Genomic DNA, 19,786 nt, shown 5'->3' with positions numbered 1-19,786 from the left:
TGTTGCCCCTCCCATTTAGAGTCACACATTTTTAATTTGCTTTGGCTTTGATATTGCCTACAAGCCACAGATGTTATGCTATTAATGAATGCCTGGATCTCTTACAGTCCCGAAGAACTATGTTTTTTAACACTGTGGTGCTAGGATACTCCCCTCAACACATAATAATACATATGGTGTCAACTTTATTCCATCTCACAGCTCATTGCCATCACACTAATACTGTTATGCTAAAGAAATCTCTTTCAGATGAAATACAATTCTCACATATAGCAAATGTTTCCTTAATCAATATACTAAAAAGTGATATAATTAAAGTAATGGGGAAAATCATATCCCCTCTTGTCTTTGAGGGAGACTAACCTGGGAATCATAGAATCATAGAATGGTTAAAGTTGGAAGGGACTTTAAAGATCATTGAGTCCCAACCCCCCTGCCATGGGCAGGGACACCTCCCACCAGACCAGGTTGCTCAAAGCCCCATCCAGCCTGGCCTTGAACCCCTCCAGGGATGGGGCAGCCACAGCTTCTCTGGGCAACCTGTTCCAGTGTCTCACCACCCTCATAGTAAAAAATTTCTTCCTGAGATCTAATCTGTCATTGCTACGCCTTTAATACCATTCAAAAGCTGGCCTTTCGCTTCACTATCTTTGCCAACAGATGTGCCAAACTGCACACAGAGAAGAGAAGCCCACGATACTAATAAAAACACTGAGTAACTGAGCTCCTTATCAACATCTTTCAGAAGGTGGGCATGTGTGCAGGGAGGGCAGGGGGAAAGGTGGCTCTTGGGCAGAAAACTGGTTTGTAGGAAGAGAATCACAGAATGGTTCGAGTCGGAAGGGACCTTAAAGATCATCGAGTTCCACCTCCCACTAGAGCAGGTTGCTCAAACAAGAGCATATCAAGTATGCAGGGCGGGAAGACTCAATTACACCTGACGCGTTATTAATTTCTAGCAACTTCAAAAACATTTTTGCAGGAGAGATTTAGCTGTAGAAAGCCACGGCTGCCAAAGGATTAGAAAGAAGCCAGCTATATCCTGCCAAGAATCATGTTTACGTCACCAGAATTAGTTGCATTTTAGTTACAAGGTACCAAATACGTGTGTTATCCACATATTTGAGAGTTCTCAGAAACTCCAGTTCAGTTAAATTATGTTTAGAAAAGGGCTTTTCTAAGAGCAAAAGGCAAAGGATCATCACCAAAATGAATAGCTGAAAAACAGAACCAAAACCCCACTGGCTTGTCTAAAACATCAGATTAAGCACATTTTCAGACTTTCCCCACCCCCTTGCCAGCTTTCATGTCAAGTCTGTAATTAGGTCTTATCATGAGTACCTTGTATTTAACCTATAAATAATACTCACTGTCAACTCAACTGTAATTAACACCACGGCTGCTTTGTTTATTACCTACCTCTTTATTATATACTCATAAATACTGGAAGGCATGATGGTAATGGTCACTACATTTCCAGCTGTTGCCAAGATGTCTGCAATCTGGGGGTCCTGTAATTAAACAAGAAGTCACATGAGCACCGTTACTCAAGCTGACAAATAAAGCAGCAGTTCCAGAGCTTTTTTTTCACATTTCACACAGCTTAAGAGACCTACACACACAGCCCCTCTCCTGGGGTATTTAACCCTCAGGGCAAACCACTGACCCTGCAATACCACTTCACAGGCGTTTGGTTATCGGTATCTTGCACAAACTGACTAGAGAAGGGACACAAACCTTATACACAAAATTCCTACTAGAACTGGAGCCAGGCTGGCAGGAGGAAGATTACTCTTTGTTTTTCCAAAGTTAACCTACAGATAAAAGCTGAGGGTCAGCCCAGCCAGGCAGGAAGAGAACAAGCTGCCCTGCCTACAGATACAAACTGCAAAGCTGCCTCAAAACATACATCTCTCCAGTCCAGTTAAGTTACCTCTCATGACTTATATTGTTAAGTGTTCATAAAATAAAGTATTACAATCTTTTTCCCCCTCCAAAACACAATTATTGTATGTGCACAAAAAGCTCACAGCTATCCACACCCACCACATATTACTTCTTTTACCTTCAATCCAATTACATTCTGGCCATTAATTTCACAGATGTTGTGCTCTGTCAGAAGTCCGTTTCTCGCAGCAGAGCTGTCTTTCACTATTGAGGTTATTTTTCCATTCTTGAAGATGAAGCCAACATGCCCTGTGCTGTCCTTGTGCATGGTAATAATTCGTTCAAAAGGCCTACAAGATATTTAAAATGCAAACCCATATTTTCAGTCTATTAAACCACAGAAGAACCACACATTATTTCAGCATCTTTGATGCACAAAAAGTAATTGTACTCTAAGCAGTGACTCGTACATCAACTACAATAGAACACAGTTGGGTTTAACTTCATTTTGTTAATATTGTTATATTAATACATACTTGTTTCTAAACCTCAAATGTTTCCCCTGTTCTACCAGGCGAACTGTCTGGATTAACAATAATACAAAAAATATCATACAACATCCACCCACCCACCCCAACAACCAACCAAACACAAACATGTATTAAGTTCTCTCTACAAACTTTACAAGGCAGATAAAACAGCAGAGGCAGCTTTAATAACTGGAGGTAGACCACAGGATTCTGGAGTAAAAGCCTTCCCCAACAACATTTCTACTGCTGTACAGACAATAAACCTTTAAATTGTGTCTTAAAAAGCTCATAAACCCAGGAAGGGCATGGGGAGTTGGGCACAGAAGTGGCAGACAGGGCAGGGAATCTACTACCAAAGCATTTGGATTCAATACAGGATAGAAGTAGCTTCTCTGATAGAAGTACCATGCCCTCCACTGGCTCAAATTTGGTTCTTAAACAAGAATGAACATTGAAAAAAGCTTCAAGACAGGTCGGTAGTCATATCATGTATCATCTGTCTTCTCATAGCCTGCAGACCTTATCTTGAATCTGATCTATTACTGCTACATACAAATAGCTACAAGCTCATTATTTAATACAATTAAAAATCTGTAATGGTTCATCAAGCATACTTACAGCAAAACTGGAATTAATTCATATGTAACCAGAGCGTTATTAATTTCTAGCAACTTCAAAAACATTTTTGCAGGAGAGATTTAGCTGTAGAAAGCCACGGCTGCCAAAGGATTAGAAAGAAGCCAGCTATATCCTGCCAAGAATCATGTTTACGTCACCAGAATTAGTTGCATTTTAGTTACAAGGTACCAAATACGTGTGTTATCCACATATTTGAGAGTTCTCAGAAACTCCAGTTCAGTTAAATTATGTTTAGAAAAGGGCTTTTCTAAGAGCAAAAGGCAAAGGATCATCACCAAAATGAATAGCTGAAAAACAGAACCAAAACCCCACTGGCTTGTCTAAAACATCAGATTAAGCACATTTTCAGACTTTCCCCACCCCCTTGCCAGCTTTCATGTCAAGTCTGTAATTAGGTCTTATCATGAGTACCTTGTATTTAACCTATAAATAATACTCACTGTCAACTCAACTGTAATTAACACCACGGCTGCTTTGTTTATTACCTACCTCTTTATTATATACTCATAAATACTGGAAGGCATGATGGTAATGGTCACTACATTTCCAGCTGTTGCCAAGATGTCTGCAATCTGGGGGTCCTGTAATTAAACAAGAAGTCACATGAGCACCGTTACTCAAGCTGACAAATAAAGCAGCAGTTCCAGAGCTTTTTTTTCACATTTCACACAGCTTAAGAGACCTACACACACAGCCCCTCTCCTGGGGTATTTAACCCTCAGGGCAAACCACTGACCCTGCAATACCACTTCACAGGCGTTTGGTTATCGGTATCTTGCACAAACTGACTAGAGAAGGGACACAAACCTTATACACAAAATTCCTACTAGAACTGGAGCCAGGCTGGCAGGAGGAAGATTACTCTTTGTTTTTCCAAAGTTAACCTACAGATAAAAGCTGAGGGTCAGCCCAGCCAGGCAGGAAGAGAACAAGCTGCCCTGCCTACAGATACAAACTGCAAAGCTGCCTCAAAACATACATCTCTCCAGTCCAGTTAAGTTACCTCTCATGACTTATATTGTTAAGTGTTCATAAAATAAAGTATTACAATCTTTTTCCCCCTCCAAAACACAATTATTGTATGTGCACAAAAAGCTCACAGCTATCCACACCCACCACATATTACTTCTTTTACCTTCAATCCAATTACATTCTGGCCATTAATTTCACAGATGTTGTGCTCTGTCAGAAGTCCGTTTCTCGCAGCAGAGCTGTCTTTCACTATTGAGGTTATTTTTCCATTCTTGAAGATGAAGCCAACATGCCCTGTGCTGTCCTTGTGCATGGTAATAATTCGTTCAAAAGGCCTACAAGATATTTAAAATGCAAACCCATATTTTCAGTCTATTAAACCACAGAAGAACCACACATTATTTCAGCATCTTTGATGCACAAAAAGTAATTGTACTCTAAGCAGTGACTCGTACATCAACTACAATAGAACACAGTTGGGTTTAACTTCATTTTGTTAATATTGTTATATTAATACATACTTGTTTCTAAACCTCAAATGTTTCCCCTGTTCTACCAGGCGAACTGTCTGGATTAACAATAATACAAAAAATATCATACAACATCCACCCACCCACCCCAACAACCAACCAAACACAAACATGTATTAAGTTCTCTCTACAAACTTTACAAGGCAGATAAAACAGCAGAGGCAGCTTTAATAACTGGAGGTAGACCACAGGATTCTGGAGTAAAAGCCTTCCCCAACAACATTTCTACTGCTGTACAGACAATAAACCTTTAAATTGTGTCTTAAAAAGCTCATAAACCCAGGAAGGGCATGGGGAGTTGGGCACAGAAGTGGCAGACAGGGCAGGGAATCTACTACCAAAGCATTTGGATTCAATACAGGATAGAAGTAGCTTCTCTGATAGAAGTACCATGCCCTCCACTGGCTCAAATTTGGTTCTTAAACAAGAATGAACATTGAAAAAAGCTTCAAGACAGGTCGGTAGTCATATCATGTATCATCTGTCTTCTCATAGCCTGCAGACCTTATCTTGAATCTGATCTATTACTGCTACATACAAATAGCATGTAGGTAGTCATATAATGTATTATCTGTCTTCTCATAGCCTGCAGACCTTATCTTGAATCTGACCTATTCCTGCTACATACAAATACCTACTACATACAAGCTCATTATTTAATACAATTAAAAACCTGTATTGGTTCATCAAGCATCAAGCAAAACTGGCATTAGTCATAGCCTGCAGACCTTATCTTGAATCTGACCTATTCCTGCTACATACAAATACCTACTACATACAAGCTCATTATTTAATACAATTAAAAACCTGTATTGGTTCATCAAGCATCAAGCAAAACTGGCATTAGTTCATATGTAACCAGAGCTCACAAGAAAACTATCATTCTAAATAAAAATCACAGAATGGTTTGAGTTGGAAGGGACCTTAAGGATCATGGGGTTCCAACCCCCTGCCATGGGCAGGGACACCTCCCACCAGACCAGGTTGCTCAAAGCCCCATCCAGCCTGGCCTTGAACCCCTCCAGGGATGGGGCAGCCACAAGTGTATTCACTATTACAGTGAATATTTTGGTACCATCTTTTATTGCTTTTTCAATTAGCATAAGCAAAAGTCGTGTCCAAAAAAAGGCACAGAACTCTTGAATTCAGAGTTTAAATTTGACTAATGCTGTCAGTCATTAGTTTACCTTGAAAAATGTCACACCTCATCATGCCCAGGCAAGCGTGAGCTGGAAGTTTACAAATTAACAACTATTTTGACTGTTCCCCACATAATGGAACATTTCTGAGGATCTTTGCTATCGAAGTACGTGGATAAACAGATTTTGTTATGCCTATAGTCCTGCTCAAGCAAGGGGAGACTCAAACCCCACAGAATGACTCCGAAATGGATGATGAGAATCCATATCTGCAATTGGCTTTACCTGTCCCGGATGATCATTGAAATCCTTTCTCCAGAAGCCTGCTTCAGAACCTTGTGTGCTTTATCAGAACTCCATCCTGCACAGTTTTCACCATTGATCTGCAGAACTTGGTCCCCAAACCGCAGACCAGCAAGGGATGCTGGAGAATTTGCCTGCACTAACTGGACAAATATACCCTGCAAAAGAGAAAAAAGGGAAGAAAAAAATGAGAAGGAAAAAAAAGACGAAGTTCTTCCTTAAAGATGAAGACCAGTGACAGAACACACAGCCCTTTAAAGTGTCCCATTCTCTATGTAATACTAACCAGACAGAAGGACTTGCTTATTAGCTCTCCTTAAGGGGCATTTTTGGAATGTCAGTCTTTTTCTATATGTCTTTAAGAGACAGAGATAATTAATGCTAGAATAAAGTTCAGAAATGGGCAAATCTGCTCTGTCTAAATCCCTTGACATTAAAAACAGACACAAGCATAACATTAAAGCCTTACGCAAAAGAGTAAGTACTATGCTCTATGCTGTGCTAACAAGAAATCTGAACTACTGGATCAAGACAGACGAGTGGTAAATTTGCATATCTCCTTGTGCATTTGACTAATAATTTCTTTGCAAGACATCAGAGTCTATATATAGCTGTAGAAATAGATCAGTGATGCCAGGAACTCTATGGCAGATCTTTCCTTCTTCCACAACGCCATTAGTTTTCAACTTTTTATCAATTATGACTTGCTAGTACCTCAGATTAAAAAAACCAAAAACAAGGTTTTAAACTATTTCTAGTGAAAGTACAACTAAAAAACCAGTAAAGTGTATCAAAACAAACTGTAGATAATACCTTGGGGTGGGGGAGCAGTGTTTAAAAAAAACCAACATAACACACACATAAAACCAAAACATGCTACTTTAAGAAAACCTCAGCATTTCCTGAGTTAGGAGAAGTACATAAAAGCACTTTTAACCCTATATGAAACATCAAGTACAATTTTATTTTTTTTAAATGTTCAGATTAAATGACCTTGCCAAGAAAAAAAAAATAGGATTTTCCATATTGAGAATCAAGAGATACTGAAACAGAAGTTGTAGAGAAGGTTTAAGGATATCCTTGCAGCTATGGTCATGTTAAGGGAAACTCAAAAAAGCCTACTCTGAAATTACATATAGGTGAGGAGACACCCTCACTATTTGCACTTTTCTCACCAGCAACACACTGCAAGAATCTATAAAAAAGCTATTTCTATGGCACGGGCAGTGCTCTGCACGCTGCTGAACTTTTAAGTACTGCCAAGTGTTTCCACAAAGATAGAGAGAAAAGTCTTGACCAAGTATCACAGCAGCTCTGCAAGGACAATTTCATGCTCTAAAGTGGAAAAAAGTTCACAAGTATTTTTCAGGTGTTATAAAACACATGAAAGTAAATTGCTACTGTAAATTTAGATCCTAGTCTGGGACATCTGGAAATCGAAAAAAGTTCACAAGTATTTTTCAGGTGTTCTAAAACACATGAAAGTAAATTGCCGCTGTAAATTTAGATCCTAGTCTGGACATCTGGAAATTTAGTTACTGGTCTAATGAGGGATTTTAAAATTTTGATAATGGATAAGCAAGACAGAAGACAGTTTTGTGACCATACACTAACTTCACTACTAATTTAATCCAGCAGTAAGATCTCTATAGGCAAAAGCAAACTTCTGTACTTACATTGTCAACAGACTTGAGGCGAAGTCCAATTTTGCCATCTTGATCTTTACACAAAATTGTTTCGCGGATGCCTTGCTTGATTTCTGCTCTACGAATTCCAATATCATTTCCAGTCACTGGAGCTACCATGTAATTAGTAGAAGGTCGTGTTACCAGTTGCTGATTAAAACAAAATAGCCAGACAACTTAGTTTCAACTTTTTAAAAATAGCTATACGTCAGTTTATATCAAGTGATATTAAAAAAAAAAAACAACAAACCACCCCGCACAAAACCCACAACACACAAATTAAGTTCCAACACCAGCTCTTCTTCTCCACCCCCCAACACTGGAAATACACTGCTCAGTTTAAGACCAAAATAAAATAGGCAGTCACTTAAAACAATTCCTTTATCAGTCAAGTATGGTACTTCAGAGAAATAGTAGTCTACTCTCCAGAAAAAGTATTTATCTGGCATTTTAAGACAGGCTTGACTGGTACCTACACCCTGTGGCTGAGCAGCTGCTGCCACTGGCAGGTTCCTCTGCACCTCCTCCTCATTGAGGCTCAGGCCCATGTACTGAGAAAGTTCCGGATACAATCTGGGGTATACACCTATAGGAGGAAAACAAACCAAAAAAACCCCCATCAATACAATTGTTGGTTTAACAGAACAAATAGATGTTGCTATCACAGGTACAATTACTTCAACAAAACTTGTGCTATTGTAATCTATCTAATTTGAAAGTTAGAATGGAAGACTCACTTGAACCAGGACTGTTATTCTTGCCCACCTTAGAAAAGGAACCAGAGAAGCAGCACGTTTGAGATAAAAAGTTCTCTGTAAGCTCTTTGTTTCAGTTACTTCAGTCATCGTTTACGGCACAAATGGCATTAGACACATGGTGATACATTCCAAAACCAACATTGTGCTCCAAGCCATGAAAACATGACCTCGCTCCAAAACTTTTGGGCAATTAGTGGGGAACTAGTCTATCTCCCACCCCCCAACCAGGTAAGAGCTCTTGGAAGAGACATCCATGCCAAGGACAGTCCAGATCTCAGACATGGTAAGGTTTCTGCAGAAGACAGCCTCTTGGCTGTAAGGTCCACAGTGCAGTCCGCTTTAATATTCTTCATAAAAAAGTAGCTGTCATTTTCTCAAAGCTTCAAAATGAAGTTGTTTTAGACATACTTCTCAACAAGACAAACCCACCGTGGTCCTTCAAATATCTTGCAGGAGATTCCTCTACACCCAAGAGGAGTGGGGCGCAGGGAGCAGGAAGAAAAGAAGTTAAACTGACAGACTTGTCAGACCTGGAGTCAAACCACTCTGGAAATAAGCTTCATACTGCTCTTGACATTCCACAGATAATTAACCAGCAGGATTTAACAAGTGGCAGTTACAAGAACTCTTAAAGAGTCCACTTGCTGTTCTCACCAAATCAGTGGCAACAGAAAAGGCTGCTCGGAAAGTGAGGTGGTGCAAGGGACAGCCTGGGAAGGAGGCAGGCTCCCCGGTTCTCAGAGCTTAGGTTTCTAGTGCTCATTTATGGTTATGTGCAAAAACTAGCTATTATAAGAATCCACATTCGACCAGAAATGGAAAGTAGCTTTTCTAGGAAGGAACACAAAGGTCATGGCAACATGAATTCCAGTATAACTGAGAGACTTTTTTTGCTCCTTAATACTTTCAGTGGTATGTTTGCATGCTGCTTCACGAGAGCTGTCCTGACTGATCTTCTTTCCAGATTGATCTATCAGCTTGTAGTTTCATCAATATTGATTTATAAGCTTAAAATGAACATTTATTCTATGGTTGTCTTTTGTTTGCATTTTCAAGTCCCTAGGATTAAACACAATTAGTGTTGCACAAGACTTCTGCAGCTACTTGATTCTTCTCTATTGTTCTTTATCAGAAACCACAACACAGGATGTGTCTTTGCTGGCTGTATTACATTTTCATTCAAAAGACACACCTCCAAATTGCAGAAAACATCCAAAATTTCTTGATGTTGTATATTCTCCTGCCTCTGCCAGGAGAGAGATATTCCCAGCAGGTTTGGCACATCCTATAGATGGTACAGGCCTCCCTTCCATTGAGATACATTGAGTGATAATCAGACTGCAGCTCCTGAGCAATTCACACACAAGCTTTGGAGTCCTCAACACAGAAAGGACATGGACCAGCTGGAACAGGTGCAGCGGAGGGCCATGAAGATGATCTGAGGGCTGGAGCACCTCTCCTATGAAGACAGGCTGAGGGAGCTGGGATTGTTCAGCCTGGAGAGGAGAAGGCTCCGGGGAGACCTTATAGCGGCCTTTCAATACCTAAAGGGACCCTACAGGAGAGATGGGGAGGGACTCTTTGCCAGGAAGGGTAATGATAGGACAAGGGGAAATGGTTTTAAATTGGAAGAAAAAAGATTCAGATTAGATCTCAGGAAGAAATTTTTTACTATGAGGGTGGTGAGACACTGGAACAGGTTGCCCAGGGAAGCTGTGGCTGCCCCATCCCTGGAGGGGTTCAAGGCCAGGCTGGATGGGGCCTTGAGCAACCTGGTCTGGTGGAAGGTGTCCCTGCCCAGGGCCGGGGAGTTGGAACTGGATGATCTTTAAGGTCCCTTCCAACCCAAACCATTCTATGATTCTATGATAAGCTGATGTGAAAATCACGTCATTTGGCCAGCAGGCACAGAAACTGCAGGGGAATTCAAGTTCTGGACAGCAGAAAGAATGATGCCAAGAAGAGACTGCTGAAGCAGCCTCAAATCTCGTCAGGCAAGGTTAGACCAGGTCAGGATCTATTCCAGAAAGGATCTATGAGAGGAAGCTCTCCGGTGAGCTACACAGACTCCCAACTTAAAATCATCTAAGACAGATCAGCACCAAGAGGAGAAATGGAGACAGTTACATTCCCCAAGCTTTAGCATCTTATCCACCTGCATTTTTGACAGCTGTTACAGCACTGCTGCTGGTCACACTGGTTAGAGGCTTTAGGGCTTTTAGACCAAGCCTAACCAGAGCTCTGACCTCAAACACACCTGTGCACCTTTGTGGATGTACACACACATAGGAGAAAGAGGAGGAGAGATGGGTACAAGTCATTCAGCTTTAGGTCTGATGATTTCCCACCAGACATTTGATCCCAAAATCTGCAGGAAGCTTCATGCTGATAGCATGACAAGATTAAATTCCACTTTCCTAGGCACTTCTCTGTTCAGAGATTCGTGTTTATCTGTTCCTAAGCAAGCTCATACAGAGTACCCACAGTACCCACCTTGAGTACTGTGTCCAGTTTTGGGCCCCCTACCACAAAAAAAGACATAGAGGTGCTGGAGTGGGTCCAGAAAAGGGCAAGGAAGCTGGTGAGGGGTCTGGAGAGTAAGTCTTATGAGGAGAGGCTGAGGGAGCTGGGGTTGTTCAGCCTGGAGAAGAGGAGGCTGAGGGGAGACCTTATTGCTCTCTCCAACTACCTGAAAGGAGGGTGTAGAGAGATGGGGATCGGTCTCTTCTCCCAAGTCACAGGCGACAGGACGAGAGGAAATGGCCTCAAGTTACGCCAGGGGAGGTTCAGGCTGGATATTAGGAAAAAAATTTTCACTGAAAGGGTTATCAGCCATTGGAATGGGCTGCCCAGGGAGGTGGTTGAGGCACCATCCCTGGAGGTGTTCAAAAGACAGGTTGATGTAGTGCTGGGAGGTATGGTTTAGTGATGGTGATGCTTCCTGTTTGTTGTGTGGGTGTCTATTTTTGTCAGTTAGGTTGACGGTTGAACAAGATGATCTTTAAGGTCCCTTCCAACCTAGAAGATTCTGTGAAGAAAGATGCTCAGGCTCGTGCTGCCCTCTAAAGCTTACAGATATGCACATGATAAATAAGGACAATTAAGTGTTTGAGGCAAGAGTTAAAAAGAGTTCAAACTGTACCAACAGCAAATCTTGCTACCCTACGGTCACTTGGAAAAGGTTGCGAAAATTAAGAGAAGGGTTAGTGTTTGCCACAACTTCCTTTTATAAGCAAACACTGGGGTTTTTGACTCCTATAGTATTTACCAAAGTGGGTGTTGGCATTTCCACAAAGGCACGGTCTCATCCTTTGGAAACAGAGCTACATATTCATAGGTATTTTTGACCGTACCGTTAACTGAATGATTTCATAGCTGCTTTCCACAACCTTAGGATACTACACAGTAGATGAGCTTACCTCCATCGTGAGCAATGGGGGCAGAAGCTTCAGACAAGATTGCTGGGTTAGCTGGATTTGAAGAAAAGGCAGTCTGAGCCTGAAAGCAAAGAAACTCACATCAGTCATCTTGCACAAGAAAAGAAACACACCTGTGAAATCGTTATTATGGAGACAGGAGACTAAGTATTTCCCTTTTTCTTGTACATGCTGGTTCCTATTAATCTTGGAGTTCTGAAGTCAGTCTTTTTCTTTAAAATAGATAACTTCAATATAATATGCCATACTAGTATCAAACTATTTTGGTAGATTAACTTGTATCTTCCTAAGAGACCAGGCCACAGTAATAATGCAGAAAGGCTTTAATGTCAACCTGTTCTGTTTTTGTCATCAAGCAAGACGAAGAGCCCTAAAAGACATATTAAAGTTATAAAGCTTTGTCAGCCAAGTTAAGTTTTAAGGTATGACCTTTGGCAGAGTGTTTTGTAATGACTTTTTTCAGCTCGATAGCAGTCATTTTTATCTCTTCACCATTTACAGATGTTATTCATGAGTTCTACCACAGTCCTTTATAGGTTGCAAGTTCCACACAATCCAGTGCTACTTGGTCCATTTCTTTCAGAAGGTGTTAAACTTCTAAGATGATTTTTCTACAGGAGCTGCCACTATAGTGAACACACTAAAATGAATTTCTATATTGCTTACTGACTCACAAATAGAAGGAAACTGACTTGCTTTAATTGGGCTTCTTTCTCAATACCTCAGCTACTCCTTCTTTGGCCTTGGTCACTAATCATGACCAGTGAAAACACTGCCTTACAGAGGCCTGTTGAGTGTGATGGAAATAGCTATCCCAACAGCTTTCCTGAGGTTGAACGTCAGAAGTGGGGGGAGGAAGGGAAATTACTAAATGCATAGTGAAACATTAAACTGAACAGGATACATAAATCATCTAACACAACGTGATGGTCAAATTACTTAATGTTTTTAAGGAAATCATGCTTAAAAATAGAAGACTTCGTAGTCCTGTACTCTCCAGGAAGTTGTTTTCAGAAAAAAAAAGTTTCAGAGCAAGAATGACTCATTTTTTCAGTATCAGTTGTATTTAGAATAATAGACTCCAACTCAAATGCTGGACAACAAACCAGGTTAGAGTATTTAATGTAACAAGTCCATTTGTTTCAACCACCAGTCATTTTAATCTCACTTTACTGACTTCTGGGAAAGACTTTCTTTTTCAGTACTTTCCCTTTTTCTCCTAAGAGTGCTCTCAGCTGTATTTAAAAAGACAGCAGTTTTATAATGCAGTTTTTGGAAGAGGCAAATATTTTAACCTTTGCTACCAAAAATATCAGTGAAAATGGAATTGCTTACTCTTCAAATAATGGCATTTGGCAACAAGAGTGTTTACTTCCCCTCACGCATCTATACTCAGCAGACAGCCCATTAGCCCCCTCTAGTTCCTCCTACAGTTGGTGAGAGTGAGATGCTGTCACGTCACTGCTGAAGGGCCACCTTCCCCATTGACGATGGCAACAAGAACACTCAAGCTTCTCCACTGGGGGTGTTTGTAAGCGAATGCTCCTAACTCCACCTCCCTTCTCTCCCACCCCCATGTGAATTTCCTCATCGAGCTGTCTTGCTTGACATCCCACTCATCAAGTAGTAGAACTTTGTGAAAACCCAATTTAAACTTCGAGTGGATGCTCCTCTTTAAGTGCAACAGCAAGCATCTGTCCTGCACGAACTGATTTCCGGAAAACTGACCTTTGAGATTACAACATCACCAAGGATTAAACAAATTCAGCAGAACAGTTTGTTATGCTCCCTACAGAAACCTCTATAGGGTTTACTCTCATTAACACAACAGACTACACGCGTAGTCACACGAACAAGGTACTTCTGACCAAGTCCATAAGCCCTGCTGAACATACAGGCAGGACAACGCACAAGAAGAGTCCCTGTTCCATAAAGTGACAGAACTTATATCTATGGTTCAAGGTCTAAAGGACTCAGCATAGAGATACCCTACTTTTCCTTACTGCTTCAGTCAGTAGTCACAGAAACTAAGTAGTAGAAAGACCACATTTAATATTTTTTAATTGCAATATATAAACACTAGCAGTTGGTCACTAAAAGGCTGAGGGAACACATTCTTAGCTCCAGGCTAGGTTGTTGGGGTTTTTTTCAGCATTACCTGACTATAGATAAAGGACTTTGGTAAGATAAGAAGAATGAGGCGGGGTGGGGTGTGCAGGCACAAAGAGAAATCTCAACACAGCACCCACAGCTTCAAGATCTCCAGCCCACACAAACACAGCTGAGGCTTAGACACTCCACTGTGGGACAGCACAGGAGAATTAATGAGTTCTTCTGTGCTTTTTGCTTGATTGCTTCCCAGTGAGGACAAGACAGAAGCAGCAGCATAACTCACTGCCGTTTAAATTGGGAGGAAATACAGATTAAGTTTAGGAAACAAAATGGAAGCTAAGTAAAATGCTGAAGAAAGCAAGGAAACTCCTCATAAAATACATTTGTGTCCAATTTCTCATGGAGTTTTATCTACTGAAGTGTTTTTCATTATTTAATTTCACAGATTATTTTTTTTTTTCATCCTCATCCTACCTAATAATAAAGATAGGAATATTCTTACACACAAAGGATGTCACACAAATGTGATAACCTTGGAAGTATGGAGAGAACTGGTCACCACCACAAAAAAGCAAGAGGACAGGTCTGTGATTCTAGACGATGTTAAGAGAGTCACTGCTCTTTTCTGTGCCCAACTGACCATGAAAACTTTCTGCCACAGGTCTGGACACCAGGAATGAGACACAGCAGGTTTATCAGTTCAGTCAATACCTATTGACCACGTCAGAACTGAAGTATGAGAAGAGACTGACTATGTTTGTCTACGTAAGACCCAGTATCTCTACTTAAAAAGACCAAACATATCAACACATTAAAGACAAATGTCTACAAATGAATACGTAAAACAAAATAAATATACCCAACAGTGATAAAATAAACATTAATCATATCATATCAAGCTATAAAGTAAACAGTTTGTCTTTCGCCTTTTAGAATATGGTGATAAAACACAGACTCACACCTGTAATAAAAGTATCCCCCCCAGATTAAAAATAATTGCATCTATTTTGTCATCAAAACTCATCTTATTAAAAAGCCCCTCATACCTGAATAACTTTGTCCACCTTCAGATCTTCCAGGGAAGGATAGAGAGACATTTTGATGCAATCTCACTGGGTAGAGGAAAGACCAAAAAGGAGGGTGGGGGAGAAGAGAAGGAAAGTAAACAACAGGGTTAGCCATCACAGGTATTTATTTAGCTTTACAACTTTAAAAAAAAAAAAAGCAAAAAAGAAAAAGAAAGCAGACAAAGAGTTAAATAAGTGATCTGTGACCTGCAAGTCTTAGCACTGCAGATAAATTCCTTTAAGACTACCCATTTAATCTACTATCAAGCCTTCGTGTAATAGGCTTTATTTAATACACTTAGCATTGTCAAAGTGTAGGTCTCAACGATGAGAAAGCCTATACAGAGAAAGCTGTTTCACATTAAATATTCCAAAGACAGACTTTAGGAGGCCAGGATGCAATGATGACGGGGTTAAGAGGAAAAAACTAATCACCCTCCTCCTACTCCTCCTCCTCCCAACTGGGACAGTATTTTATATACAACTGTAGAAGGTTTCACTCTGTTAACCAAAGTATCTAAACATTTCCATCAGTTCTGGTGTTCCAGTAAGAACACACTAAAAAGAACTGGCTTCCCATGTCCACTTGCAACACATTAATTGCAGCAAGAGACCATAAAGCAGCCAGATTCAGTCAGCTGTGAGTTTCAAAACACACCAAGGCTTCAGGCTGGCTCTCATGTGATGTTGGGAAAGCCCTGTGACAACTTATCAGGAAGTAATGAAAAAAAAAAAAACACAAGGAAAAGAAAACAAGCTAAAACAAAACCCCCTATTTCACATGATCATCCGAGGCACCACGCTGACACTCAGCTCTGGTGGAGCCGGCCACCTGAACCTTCAGGATTCAGGGATTTCAGGAAATCCCATTTTTGGGGAGCTCCATTGCTCACATTCACACTGAGGTCAGCTGAACTTTCCCAAACCATAATGAAACATTTCACACTAGCACACGGGAATGTTTTAATGAGGGGGGAAAGGGACATAAACGGAAGACAACCAAACATGACACGGTTTTGCAAGTTATACAAGGCACAGCTAATGAGGCAGCTCTATTAAAAGCTTGCAGTTTCAGGATTCATTTTCTCATCCAAAGAGCAGAGGTCCTTATTTATGTAGCAACCCAGCAAAAATTCCAGATTAAAAGTGACCACTGCATAAACCCTGGAGCTATCCCTTCTCTAAGTGCAGATATTAAACTGATTTTTTTAATAAATGCACACGCTGATGCCTAACGTGATATTGCAGTAACACAATAGACATCTCTTCATATTACACTAAGCTCATCGACAGCTTTTGTACTTGTTTAGCAGAGCGCCCAGCAGCTCCAGTATCATGTCAAACTACAATTAAAACTTCAAAAAACCATGCCGTAAATGCGACGGAGATCTAACTGCCAACACGTGGCCAGTTATGTTGTAATAACTAATTGCCACTTACATTTTTGACTAATTGCTGCAACGAAACCAAACGCAGTTGAAGCCTGGAAGCTTTATAAATTAAGCGTACACACTTGAAATCAGTTTAAAGTTTTGTTTTATAGAATAGAATCATAGAATTGCCCAGGCCGGAAGGGACCTCCAAAGGCCATCTAGTCCGACCTCCCCGCAGTCAGCAGGGACACCCCCAACTAGACCAGGTTGCCCAGGGCCTCATCGAGCCTCTCCTTGAATATCTCCAGGGAAGGGGCCTCAACCACCTCCCTGGGCAACCTGTTCCAGTGCTCCACCACCCTCACAGTGAAGAACCCTCTCCTAATCTCCAGTCTAAATCTGTTCCCCTCCAGCTTGAAGCCATCCCTCCAGCTTGAAGCCGTTTTAACCCAGCATTGACCCGAAACAGCCAAGTGCTTTTGCTCAGCCAAAAAAAAAAAAAAATAAAAATGGACAATAGCAAATGCAAGCCCCATCCTGGCAAACCCCTGGCTCAGGTAAGCGGTGTCTGGATGCTGCATCCTTCTGCCAACAGCAGTCCAGTCACACACAGCATCAGAGTCACCGTGTACCTCACCGCTACAGCTGCCCGAGCACACCAAGGTGCCTCTGCTCCCAGCGCTGGCACACGTTCAAAGCAAAAAAAAAAAAAAAAAAAAAAAAAAAAAAAAAAAAATGAGGGCAGGCCAAGGACGGTGCGTTCCCAGAGGAATCACCCCATTGCAGGGGGAGGAGGAGCACAGGAGCGGCGTTTTGCAGAGGGTGATCTGACATCTGCACGGCACAGGGTCTGCCAGGTCCCTCGTCCCAGTGACCGACTTCCACGCCACAAACCCCAGAGGCTTTATGCCTTGGCCAGCTTTAGTTCTCCTCCACAGACCAGTCTCACTCCAGAGGCGATTACTGGTGATGTTTGTCAAACCAGCAGCCTCAACCTTCCTCTGGTTTACAAAGAGGAGCACGGCGCTTTTTGTAGGAAAGTATTAGTAAAGCTAGAAATAGCACAGGAAGGGCATGGATCTGTTGGAATGAGTCCCAAGGAGGACCACAAAAATGGTCAGAGGGCTGGAGCACCTCCCCTATGAAGACAGGCTGAGAGAGCTGGGGTTGTTCAGCCTGGAGAAGAGAAGGCTCCAGAGAGACCTTATAGCGGCCTTCCAGTACCCGAAGGGGGCTACAGGAGAGCTGGGGAGGGACTCTTTGTCAGGAAGTGTAGTGACAGGACAAGGGGTAATGGTTTTAAACTGAAAGAGGGGAGATTTAGATTAGATATCAGGAAGAAATTCTTTCCTGTGAGGGTGGTGAGACACTGGAACAGGTTGCCCAGAGAAGCTGTGGATGCCCCATCCCTGGAGGTGTTCAAGGCCAGGCTGGATGGGGCATTGAGCAACCTGGTCTGGTGGGAGGTGTCCCTGCCCATGGCAGGGGGGTTGGGACTAGGTGATCTTTAAGGTCCCTTCCAACCTGAACCATTCTATGATTCTATATTAGTTCTCAGATCACATAAGATGACACTCCAGTAGATTATCCTGCCTCTTTGCAACCCGCCCGGCCACTTCCCCTCCCCAGCCAAGGGCTCACAGACCCAAGCATTTGTCACCGCTACCAAGGAGCTGCTGGGCTGGCTCCCTCATCGTGATCTCACCAGTTACTATTTTAGTTTTCCAACTAAATAGCCAAAATAACTGTCACCACTGTAACTGCATTCAATGAGCTTCTAACTTCGCATATGGTATTTTCCATTTCTGCATAGGCAATTGTAACACAAATACCCCTCATTAGGTAATGCGAGATCTAAAAAAATACTGTATTTAGTTTAAAATACATTTTTTTAATAACAATTGCCACTCAGGGAGCACTAATAATTGCAGGAAGAACTTGTCCACGACTTGTGTATAAACAAGAGTTTCAGCAGGCACCGTAACGGCTTTAGGAGCTGGGGAGTGGCTACCATGAAGCATGAGTCACTATAACCTCCTTTTCTCTCTTAAAACTCTACACCAGAGGAACTTTCCTTGACCGTTTTGATATCCCTGCGTCTTGGGAAGGAACGCAAGTGCTTAGGAAAGCAAAAGTGAAAACCAAAGGGAAGAGCGGAGGGCAGGAAGGACCACCGTAACTCGGCTAGTGGCCCACAAAACCTGGTGGTGAAGACCTCTCCCCATTTCTCAGGACCCTTGGCTGGGAAGTCGGACCACCAGTGCCCCAATGCCCGTCAGCAGAGCCCGTCTGCCTAAGGGAAGTGCCAGACCAGTGGCCACAGACCCGTGCGAAGGTAGCACTCGTGACACCCCGTGGCTGCCAGCAGGAAGTCTTGCTGGTGGGAGTGATCCCGGACTGCCCTGGGTGGCACAACTGGGAGGAGACGGGCTTCCCAAGACGCTCTCCAGGTCGGAAAGCGTGGTGCTGAAGGCAGTGAGGGATCCAGGTGAACCCCAGCTCTGGGCAGGCTGCAGTGACTGGTGAAAGCACCAGCAGATACTGGGGGAGGGGGGCAGGGGGAGTGGAAAAAATCCTAAAACAAAAGGCACAGCTTACAAGCGTCTTCTGGCTGTGAGTCATGGAGAGACCTCAGCAGGGCACAAAGCCGGCACCTGTACTGAAATACTGGGCTCCCCCTCCAGTAGTCAGAAGCTCATGAACCCAAAATTTCCATCTTTAAAGCAGATCCAGGCCAAAACGTCCCGGACATCAGGCCGAGGCACGGTGAACCGAGCGACTGTTTTGCAAGACGCGTTCCCCACTAATAACTCAAGCGTTTCCCGTCCGATACCAACCTAATTAACCTCTGAGCAACCCCTCTTGCCAGGCATTTCCCTTCGGGAACCTGCCGCCTCCATGTCAGACCCGAAGCAGGGCTCACTGGCCCGACCAGGCACCTTTTGTGGGCAACCCCTTTCACCCCTGCAGCACCCGCCTTCGGTCGGTCTAAAAACAAATTATAACCAACATCCGAGCCCCCTCACGGGGACCGGCCCAGGAGCCAAGGAGGACACCCCCCCCCGCCCCAAGGAGCCGTCAGAAGACGCCCCCAAACCCACGACGGCGGGAGGATGCGGACACACAGGCCTTCATTTACTCGCCGCCTTCTCCGGCCCAGGACGGAGGGGCCCCTCATGGCGCACCCCCCGCCCTCCCCTCCCCGGCCCGGCTCCAGGGAAGCCGTCGCCCCCTCAACGCACCGCCCGCGGCAGGACACGGCTCCCCGGCGGCAGACGGGGGCAAACACCGCCCTCGCCAGCGACACAACGAAGCCGCCGCTTCCTCCAGGCTCTCCCCGCCGCCGCCTCACCA

General features: G+C 42.8%; 3 protein-coding genes across 3 annotated transcripts in view; all 3 read right to left on the bottom strand.

The window, feature by feature from the left end:
• Positions 1-1,308, bottom strand: part of LOC106894132 (syntenin-1-like) — a 9,460-nt gene extending 8,152 nt beyond the window's left edge. The window contains exons 1-2 of the mRNA XM_014952644.1: positions 1,291-1,308; positions 619-670 (exon numbers count right to left, since the gene is read on the bottom strand). Of these exons, the coding sequence (XP_014808130.1) occupies positions 619-670; positions 1,291-1,308 (70 nt within the window). The remainder of the gene's footprint in view (positions 1-618; positions 671-1,290) is intronic.
• Positions 1,309-1,357: 49 nt separating this feature from the next.
• On the bottom strand, positions 1,358-2,260 carry LOC106894143 (syntenin-1-like). Its single transcript, XM_014952656.1, has 2 exons — positions 2,066-2,260; positions 1,358-1,511 (listed from the first exon to the last, which is right to left on the bottom strand). The coding sequence occupies exons 1-2, from the start codon at positions 2,213-2,215 to the stop codon at positions 1,416-1,418; spliced, it is 246 nt and encodes an 81-aa protein (XP_014808142.1). The 5' UTR covers positions 2,216-2,260; the 3' UTR covers positions 1,358-1,415.
• Positions 2,261-3,483: 1,223 nt separating this feature from the next.
• The window catches only part of LOC106894142 (syntenin-1), a 16,613-nt gene continuing 310 nt past the window's right edge, over positions 3,484-19,786 (bottom strand). Inside the window, exons 2-8 of the mRNA XM_014952655.1 lie at positions 15,039-15,104; positions 11,863-11,941; positions 8,162-8,271; positions 7,677-7,835; positions 5,983-6,158; positions 4,192-4,363; positions 3,484-3,637 (exon numbers count right to left, since the gene is read on the bottom strand). Coding sequence (XP_014808141.1) covers positions 3,542-3,637; positions 4,192-4,363; positions 5,983-6,158; positions 7,677-7,835; positions 8,162-8,271; positions 11,863-11,941; positions 15,039-15,089 — 843 coding nt within the window. The 5' untranslated portion in view covers positions 15,090-15,104 and the 3' untranslated portion in view covers positions 3,484-3,541. The remainder of the gene's footprint in view (positions 3,638-4,191; positions 4,364-5,982; positions 6,159-7,676; positions 7,836-8,161; positions 8,272-11,862; positions 11,942-15,038; positions 15,105-19,786) is intronic.

Source organism: Calidris pugnax, unplaced genomic scaffold (assembly GCF_001431845.1).
Source record: "Calidris pugnax isolate Ruff unplaced genomic scaffold, ASM143184v1 scaffold182, whole genome shotgun sequence".
Lineage (NCBI taxonomy): Eukaryota > Metazoa > Chordata > Aves > Charadriiformes > Scolopacidae > Calidris > Calidris pugnax.
The sequence above is the reverse complement of the archived record's forward strand: the minus strand, read 5'-3'. Positions and strand labels throughout refer to the sequence as shown.

Bases quoted from the DNA above. Each gene is read 5' to 3' on its own strand.
- LOC106894143 (XM_014952656.1), bottom strand. From the start codon at position 2,215: ATGCACAAGGACAGCACAGGGCATGTTGGCTTCATCTTCAAGAATGGA. The intron at 1,512-2,065 runs GTAAAAGAAGTA...GTTTAATTACAG, and splicing joins AGAATGTAATTGGATTGAAG to GACCCCCAGATTGCAGACAT.